The 9,298-nt window shown below is 45.5% G+C and overlaps 1 protein-coding gene across 1 annotated transcript; it reads right to left on the bottom strand.

Annotated features, from left to right (window-relative positions):
• Positions 1-378: 378 nt before the first annotated feature.
• Positions 379-2,563, bottom strand: LOC108777563 (52 kDa repressor of the inhibitor of the protein kinase). The gene is made up of 5 exons (XM_018544487.1): positions 1,980-2,563; positions 1,618-1,794; positions 1,380-1,535; positions 1,159-1,236; positions 379-514 (listed from the first exon to the last, which is right to left on the bottom strand). Exons 1-5 carry the CDS (start codon positions 2,075-2,077, stop codon positions 463-465), a joined length of 561 nt encoding a protein of 186 aa, XP_018399989.1. The 5' UTR covers positions 2,078-2,563; the 3' UTR covers positions 379-462.
• Positions 2,564-9,298: the final 6,735 nt, after the last annotated feature.

Raw genomic sequence — 9,298 nt, 5'->3', positions numbered from 1 at the left:
ATCTATGCACAATATACAGTGGCGTTCCAAAAGTGGTAATAAATTTAATTTAACGGCTAGAACATCAAAAATGTTATCGTTAATACCGGGCTTAATTTGCCATGTTTGCGTAAATAAATGTAGACTACGTATGGAAGGTAATGCAAATTGTGTCTTAAGTTCTCGATAATTTCGCGGACTTAAAAAATATAAACGTAATGCAAATTGTTTAAATTCTGAACTGTATCTTCTTCCATGTTTGCTTTTAATTTGCGCGTCAATTTGTACAGACAACAATTGTGCGAAATTAGTAGGTAGTAATTTACAACTTAATTGACGCAGAGTTTCATATTCTTTGGGTCCGTCTTCAATTACTTTTTTATTTTCCATCTTCTTTATTTTTTTCTGAAGTCGCCTAATTCTTTTGCGCAGCTTTCTATTTTCTGCTTGTAATTTTAAATGCCGTTCCTTCATTTTCCTTTTTCATGGAGTTTCTTCTACACGACTTATTAAATGCTTGCTGCTAGATGTACTCCTACACAAATATAACATTGTTGAAATACATGTATATATGTATATTGTATATGATTGAAAACCAAAACGTAATTACACAAAAAAATAGAAAAAAAGAATTAGAATACTATAAATGAACAAAATTATATTATTACATTAATATATTTCTATTTTGTTTAAAATAAATTTAAAGGAAAACAGCAAAATTATATAAAAGTGTAAAGCTACGAAAAATATTTAAGTTTTGAAAAATTGTTATGTGTGTGTGTGTGATTTTTATAAATTGATCATATAAAAATAATATATTTGAAATGCGTATATGTACCCAGATAGCCAAACCTGCAAAGCAATCTCTTTTAACAGAAAAGCAACAGATTGCACACAAAATCTGTTTATCAAATTGTGACGGCAGACTGACAGCAGACTGCGCGTCGATTTAAATATACTGAAACGACATAGGATCTGTCGTTTCAGTGTATTTAAATCGAACATACTGCAAGCCAGTCTGCCGACAGAGTCTGATAAACAGAATCTGTTGACAGATCACTTGCCGTCTGGTGACGCAAATGTCTATGGATCTGCTGATTCTGTCAAATTTGTCGCTAATCTGACGTCAGCCTATACACATATTGTTTACTCGGTAACTAATTCCAAATAAAAACTTACGGTGTAACAATCTTGGATGTCTCAGCGGTCTCAATATCTATATCCATAGGATCAATTGCTTTTGACAACTGCATATTGCTAAAATATATCACATATATTTTTAATAGAAACATCTGCCTTGATAAAAAATAAAATATGTATTTTGCAATAAAAAATAGGTGTCAACAAAATCGGCTATTATTCTTATTAAAGAAAAAAAAGATATGAAGAAGTTTGAAAACCTGTTCGTTTCTTTTTGTTGATCTTTTCCAATTGTCTTATCACTATTTTCTTCTAGTGCACTTGCCACTGTTGTTAAATTACCATCTTCTTTTAGTACGCTTGTCGCTGTTGTTGAATTACTATCTTCTTTTATTGCACTTGTTGCAAGTATATTGCTGGAAAAGTTATATCAGTTTATACATTATCAGATTGAATACAGAATAATACATTGTATTGTACATAATGTTTATTATTTACTCTCTTTCAAAAAATATCGTCGGTATGGCATCAGGATAAAGATGAGCTCTAATTTTGCCTATTTTATACCACTTTTCTTCAAAATGCAAATGGCACAGTCTACAATTGCGATAAGCGTACTCTGGACCCATCACTTGTAAATCTAATCTTTGACATGCATGTATCCATTGTAACCATCTGTAAGTGTTACAACAAATGGTTAATATAAAAATACACATATATCTAGTATAGATAGATTATAGATTTAAATGTGTGTAGATTATAATGTGTGTACAAAAAATAGAAAAATTACAGATAAATTACAATATAATATAAAAACTGAATTATACATACTTAAAAATATAATTAAAACCAATATGTACCTGTCATGCTCTTTTGGAAACGAAAAAAAATGTCTTTTCTCTGTGATATTATTGTTGCACCCCTTTGCAACACACCATTTCGATTTATGGGCTAACATCTTTTTGTATTTTTTTTTATCAGTTTTATCTTATATATATATATTTTTTTTATCTTCTAAGAAGCAGCACCTGCAACAAAGCTAAGATCAAAAGTGCAGTTTTCTGTAAAAGAATTGAAAATCTGTAAAATCTATACAGATTAACTATTCTGTACAGAAAAAATAATCGTTCTTGGTTAACTTTCACTTTTCACTTAGCACTATATTCACTAAACATTAAACACAAAACACTTTTCTATTCACTTTCTTTAACACGTCTTATATTTAACAATAACACTGCTCTGACTTTTTACTTTAAATCGCCTTGAATTCACTTTTGTCACATTTACCGCCAATTTTGGCCGTTGGGGCATTTCAACGACAGAGAACACTATAGAAAAGCAAACAGAGCAAGTGCGACAGAAAGATTCTGTTACGTTATTGGTTACACCCATAGCTCGCGCATGTGCAGTTCCATTTCGTACACGCGAAAATCCGAGAGTTGCGCTACTGTATATATTGTGACTCTGCCTCTATCGAGAGTTCTCGACAGTCGTATCGAGCCACTCAATCTCATTGCATCACGACTGACCAGCATTCGCCAGGGGGTGAAGAGTTCTTCATCTCCGCCGGGAGTTCCCGGCTGCTGGTCATTGTTTACTTACGCCAAAAGACCGCGTTATAAATTACAGACCGCGTAAACACAGCTGACAGACTGCCGTACTAGTCCAACTATAAATAGCACCGATACAGCTGATCGGCCGCGATAAGCAAGATTCGCGTAGAAAAAGCGGCACAGGGCTTTAAACGGCCCAACACATAGCGCACACGCACACACACACACACTCATACACACCTGTCCGCGAAGTTATAAGCGACGCGCCGGACCCCGTACGCCGAGCGCATATCGACACACACGTACACGACACACCTACGCACACACACACACACACACACACACACACGCGCGTGCCGAACAGCGTGCTTCGCACCGCACACCGCCCGTTTTTTGCGCAAGCCGCTCTTACGACTTTCTTTTCTTTTCTTTCTTTCTTTCTTTCTTGCGTTTTTTCTTTCTTTTTTTTTGTTCATTGTAAATACTTTAATTGCGACAAAGCGAATAAAGCTGATTTATTGTGTAGAGATATTGTCCGAGATTCTTGCTCAACCTGCATTCTCCTCCGATCGAACCTCTTTCGTATCCTGGAACGCGAATTACCGACGAGCTACATCCGCGCATACGAAAGTTAGGTCGTTACATGTTAATATTAAAAGTACGCATTACGTAATCTCTCATATCGAATCTATTAGTATTCAATATAGTATATACGTGCTTTGGCGTAATATCTGAACCTTGAGCATGCATAAAATCTGAAATTTTGTTATAAACTTCATTGGATGGAGGGAACGGTTTACCTTTCTCATCAAAAGTTCTGAATTCAGCTTTTGCCAAAGTTCCGATCAGTTTTTCGCGATCGTACATTATGTGCTTTTTCTTTTTTTGGAAAGAGAAAATTTGCGTCATTATTATATATAATTTATATATAAATGTATATACGAATATATATAACAATGTTAAGAAATAATCTCGCGATATCTGGTTTATAAAATTCTATTAGATCTTATCTATTCAAAACGAAAACTGAAAGCGCAGCAGCACTTAATTCTTTCGCAATCCCAGAGGAGCGAACTCGGCGCGACGGTCAAGATAATGTGAAGGATGCTAAGGACTCTCGCATTTATGTAGTAACCGTCTAACTGACAACAGCGCCACAGTCGCGGAGAGGTGGAGGCGCCACACAAGGTGTCCTTAGCATCCTCCACATTATTGATTTTCTTCAAGGCAAAACTTTATTAGCCGTCGCTAACGAAAATACATGCATAGTACAGGATACGACAGAGAATAAAGAAAATATGTGGGATGCTGTGGAGAATTGGCGAGGTTTAACCACTAAAAAAGAATCAAACATTGATCAAATTGATGTGTAACTACCTGACTTTCGACTTGCGCGGAGTTAGCTCGTCGGAATAATTGTCCGAGGATTCGAAAGAGGTTCGATCGGTAGGAGAATGCAGGGCAAGTAAAGTCTCAGACGGATGTAAAATAACAAAATAATCTGATTTATTAATTTCGCCGAAATGGCTTGTATTCTACCGGAACAGATCAAAAGAAACGGCTTAGCGCCGAGGTGGTCGCAATGTATCGGCGAATACGTGTGTATGCTTTGTGTACGCGTGGTGTTTGTGGTGTGCGTGTCGCGCAAGCGGCGCGGTGTCTGATTAACAATGCAGTGTGTGTTCGTGTGCGTGGTATGTGTGCGTGAAGCGTAGACGGCGCAATGTATGCGTACGTGTGAGCGAGTACGGTGAGTTTGCTCGCGTCGGTGTTGTGACGGGCTAGTCCCCACAAAAAGAGGAGACGGGCTTATTTGTCTCCTTTTTTTATCTCGCGGTGCCTGTTCGCGTGGCTGATCAGCTGGTCGGTCTAATTTTAGCACTGTCAATACGGCAATGCTATGATTCGCGGTGCGCGGTTTTCGCGTGTTCGTCTATTCGCGTGAATTTGTGCAATGACCACCGGCCGAGAACGCTCGGCAGAGGTGGAGAACTCTCCACCCCGGGCTATTGGTAGTCGATTGCGGTGCGTGAGGCGAAGGATGTTAGGCACGTTGCACCGAGACGGTTGCCGAGAACGCTCGGCAGAGGCAGAGCACACTCTGCCCCTTGGTTCTTACCGTTCGGTGCACTAGGATGCCTATTCGTGTACCTGCCGAGAACGCTCGGCGGAGCTGGAGTACTCTCCGGCCCGGTTTTCCTGGTTTACTTTAGGCTTTAGGAGCTGAGATTCGTTTCGGGAGCAGGTCGGGATCGGAATCAACTATTTCTCCGTAACGCGGCATTTTTATACAGCTGAAAATGCCGCGTTCGTGGGCCTCCGGTTTCGCTCGCGTTTGCTTCGTTGTTCGTGTTACGCGAAGCGCGGGACTAAGTCCCGAAAGTGGGAGTCCTTGCCGATCGATCGAAATCGTTTATGTTCGGCGGTGCTCGGTGTTGTGCGACCGTTACTGCCGCTCGTACCTGTAAATTATGCTTTGATTTTTATCGGGCGCTAAGCGCCCTCATCACTGCATTGCCTAGCAATGCAGCGGCGTCCGACGGGATGGTATGTAGGAACGATGGGGGGATGCATCGTTACAACACCCCCTCCTTTATTAGTGCTTGAATTTAGAAGCACGTTATTTTAATTTTATGGAGCGGACCGTGCCGTCCGCATTGAATCGTACGTGATAACGTTTGCCGCCGGATCGTGTCTTGTACTGCCGTGCTACGTGGGCGGAGTAGTAGGGGACGGATATTGTGTGTCCTGGCTCCACCTCGACCTCTATTGGGGGTGGCAGCATTGGTCCCACGGGCCGTGCTGGTTGTAGCGTTGGCTTCGGTAGCTCTGGTTTTCTTTTGGTGAGCCTGCTTGTCAGCGGTGGCGGTGTCGCCATTAGCCAGGCCAGTTTTTCCTGGTGTTGGCGGTCGGATCTTTGCACCAGGCAGCCTACTGTTGGCACTCTCTTGGCGGGTGGTGGCCATTGTAGCGGTGGTTCCTCCACCTGGACGTTCATCCGCGTCCCCATGCCCGGGTTAGCGGGATCGTATTCCTCCAGTAACTCTTCGATATCTCTTAGGATGTCGTTTCCTACGGTGCGATCCATATTGTAGACGGCAAACGACTGAGTGGTATGACTTGATATTTTCCGTGCTGGGGGTCGTGATAGCCGGTGTTTATTATTTGTCATTGTCGCTTTCGTCTCCGCTGTAGTCCTCGGAGTCGATAATGTTCGTGGTTTCGTTTTCGGTCCCGTCGTCTTGTTCCGGGGGGGGTTGGCGTGACGCGGGGGTGGCGGGGGCGGGGGCGGGTTTGAGGTCTTGTACATGTATATGTCTGTACCAGCGTCCGCTTACGTTACGTAGATCGTAAATAACGGGAGACACCACGCGCCTTACCTCGAGTGGGCCGGTGTATTTTGGTGCTAATTTTGCATTAAATGATGCCGCTTTGTTAGACAAGGGATATTCTTTCTTGTATACCCATTCCCCGATTTTCGGCTTCCAGGCCCTTCGTCGGAGATCGTAATATTTTTGTTGCCTTTGAAAGGCTTGCGCTGAGTTAATTCTAACAAGCTCGAATGCCTCCTCGAGGTGTCGGCGGGTGGTGTCAGGCGGCGGAGCGGGGGCAGGGCGGGCTGTATTTGCGGTAAGCGGCGGCAGTAACTCGCGGCCGAGATTCAAGTATGCCGGTGAGTACCCCGTGGTATCGTGGCGTGCGGAATTAAAGGCGAATTGAAGTTCTGGGATACGTTCGTCCCAATTTCGGTGGTTTCGGTCGACGTATTGCGCAATCATTGTCTTTATTGTGCGATTCGTGCGCTCGACTGGGTTACAATGTGGTGCATGCGGCGGTGTGTATCTGTGTTTGACATTGTACGCGGTAAGCAATTTTGCTAGTTGAGCTGACTTAAATTGTGTACCGTTGTCTGAGACTATACTTTCCGGGCACCCGTGTCGTAGGATGACGTGCTCGGCGATCGCTTTAGTTACGGCGGGCGCGGTGGCGCGGCGGAGAGGCTTTAGTTCTACCCATTTTGTGAATTTATCCTGCATGTTTAATAGCCAGGCGTTGCCGCCCTTTGATCGGGGTAGGGGCCCTACAAGGTCCACGGTAACGTGCTGCCAGGGCCGGCACGAGTCCGTGGCGTGTAAAAAGCCTGCTGGTTTTGCCTGTAAGGCTTTGTGCTGTTGGCAATTTTTGCAGTTTCGCACATATGTTGCGATATCTCGTGCCATCCCTGGCCAGTAATACGCGCTCATGATTCGCGTCATTGTTTTCGCGATACCTAAATGTCCGGCCGTGGCTTCGTCGTGATGTATGCGCGTGACGTCCTCGCGTCGTTCTCGCGGTACGCATTCTTTCCACTGTTTTTCGACCGGTGTCTCTTTAAAATCGAGATCGTGTAAGAGGTGACGGTATAGTCGATCGTCGTTGATCTCGTAGTCGGGGTGCTCGTGGGGTTTATCTCGGACGGCCGTGAACAGGCGGCGGTACCACGAGCATCGGCTAGTTGCAGCGGCGGTGGCGGGTATAGGTTGTCGCGATAGGGCATCGGCCACGCGATTCAAAGTTCCCCGTCGATATTTTACGTCAAAGTTGTATTGTTGCAACTCGAAGGCCCACCGGCCGAGACGACCAGTGGGGGATTCGAGTTTTTGCAACCATTTTAGTGACTGATGGTCCGTGATCACGGTAAAATGGTACCCCTCGAGATAGTCCCGCATGCGTCGGACACCCCATACGACGGCTAGGCACTCGAGCTCGGTCGCGCTGTAATTCCGTTCCGGTTGACTCAATGTCCGGCTTGCGTATGCAATGACGCGCTCGCCTTCCGGAAAATTTTGCGTCAATACTGCGCCGAGCCCGGTGCCACTAGCGTCTGTTTGTAATATAAATTGGCGCGCGAAGTCGGGACACGCTAGGACCGGGGCCGTGGTGAGCGTGTGTTTCAATTGATCGAACGCGGTTTGTTCGTCTGTTCCCCAGGACCAGCATGCGTTTTTCCGTGTTAGTGCGGTGAGCGGGGCGGCTACGGAGGCAAAATTTTGAATAAACCGCCGGTACCATGATGCTACTCCGAGGAATTGTCGGATATGTTTCACGGTCTTCGGAGTCGGCCAGTTTTTTATGGACTCTACTTTTTCGGGGTCGGTTCTTAGTCCCTGGTTATCGATTACGTGACCGAGGTATTTCAGTTGGTCTACACAAAATTTGCATTTTTCCGGATTTATTTTTAGCCGGGCTTCGCGGAGTCGTCGGAATACTTCTTGTAGTATTTCTAAGTGTTCGGTGAAGGTGCCGCTTACTATGATTATGTCATCTAGGTAAACGAACACGCGCGGTTCGAGCTCGGGGCCGAGAATCGTATCGAGTAAACGTTGGAAGGTTGCAGGTGCGGAGTGCAGTCCGAATGGCATGACTTTAAATTGGTACAGCCCTTTACCCGGTATCGTGAAAGCGGTGATCGGTTTACTTTCGGCGGTGAGCGGTATTTGCCAGTACCCATTTTTGAGATCCAGCGTCGTCAGGTATTTTGCCCCTCTTAGTTTGTCAAGCGTCGCTGTTATTTGAGGGAGCGGGTAGGCGTCAGGTTCGGTTACTTCGTTTACGCGCCGAAAATCGATGCAAAATCGATTTTTTCCATTTTTTTTCTTTACGATTACCACCGGTGAGCTCCAAGGGCTTACCGCGGGCTCGATTATATCTTCGCGGAGCATTTCCCGTACCTCGTTATCGATCACGGCTTGTACGGCAGGGTTACGGGGGCGGTATCGCTGTTTGATGGCTCGTATATTCGGTTTTACTCGGATCTCGTGTTGCGCGCGGGTAGTGGGGCCCTGTACGTATTCGAATTGAGGTAATTCGGTTTCTAGGAATCTCTTTAATTCGTGCTCTTCGTCGGTTGTCCTGGCGGCTAGTCCTTCCGTGATCGCGATAGTCGCGCGGCCCGTGGTTGCGGTACGGAGTGGGGGGGCGGGTATCTCGTACCCTAATTGCGCCCATATGTCCATGCCGATGAGTACGGCGCTTCGCATGGTGGGCAGTATGCAGAATGTGTGCTGTAGGTGCCGCTCCCCAATAGAGATTGGTCGCTCTAAAACGCCCGGTAGGGTGATTATCTGGTCGTTGGCTAGCCGTACTTCCCTTATGTCGTCGTCTGCCGCGCACGGTGTCCCCTCCAGTAGTTTCCGCGTAGCTTCATTAATAAAGGATATTTCGGATCCGGTGTCCAAGAGCGCGGATAATCGGATGCCGCTAATAACTACATCTAGGTGCGGCCGCGGTGTGAATTTTATTCGAGGGGCCGGGGGGTGGCCACGACTTCCCCGGCCGGTGCCTCGTTTCCCGGTGGCGGGTGACATTCTTTCGTCAATACCCCGTCCTTCCCGCATTGCGAACAGAATTTACGCGGGGGTCGCTTGCAATCAAACCGCGTGTGCCCGCGTTGTTTGCAACGCCAGCAACATTCTGCGCGGTTATAGGCTACGGCCGCGGTAGTTTCCGGCGTGTGTTCTTTGGCCTTCGTTTCCGCTTTCTCCAGCATTTGGAGTCGTTCGCAATTGGCGGCCTCACGACCCAGTTCCTGGATCGTGCGTACGTCCGGTCGCCGGATGCGCCATTGATACGCAATGCGCATATTT

This window comes from Cyphomyrmex costatus, unplaced genomic scaffold (genome assembly GCF_001594065.2).
Source record: "Cyphomyrmex costatus isolate MS0001 unplaced genomic scaffold, Ccosl1.0 scaffold444, whole genome shotgun sequence".
Lineage (NCBI taxonomy): Eukaryota > Metazoa > Arthropoda > Insecta > Hymenoptera > Formicidae > Cyphomyrmex > Cyphomyrmex costatus.
Note: the sequence above shows the minus strand (reverse complement) of the source record. Positions and strands in the feature narration are given on the sequence as shown.

Bases quoted from the DNA above. Each gene is read 5' to 3' on its own strand.
- LOC108777563 (XM_018544487.1), bottom strand. From the start codon at position 2,077: ATGTTAGCCCATAAATCGAAATGGTGTGTTGCAAAGGGGTGCAACAAT. The intron at 1,795-1,979 runs GTACATATTGGT...TAACACTTACAG, and splicing joins TTTCCAAAAGAGCATGACAG to ATGGTTACAATGGATACATG. The intron at 515-1,158 runs GTAAGTTTTTAT...ATATTTGTGTAG, and splicing joins ACATCCAAGATTGTTACACC to GAGTACATCTAGCAGCAAGC.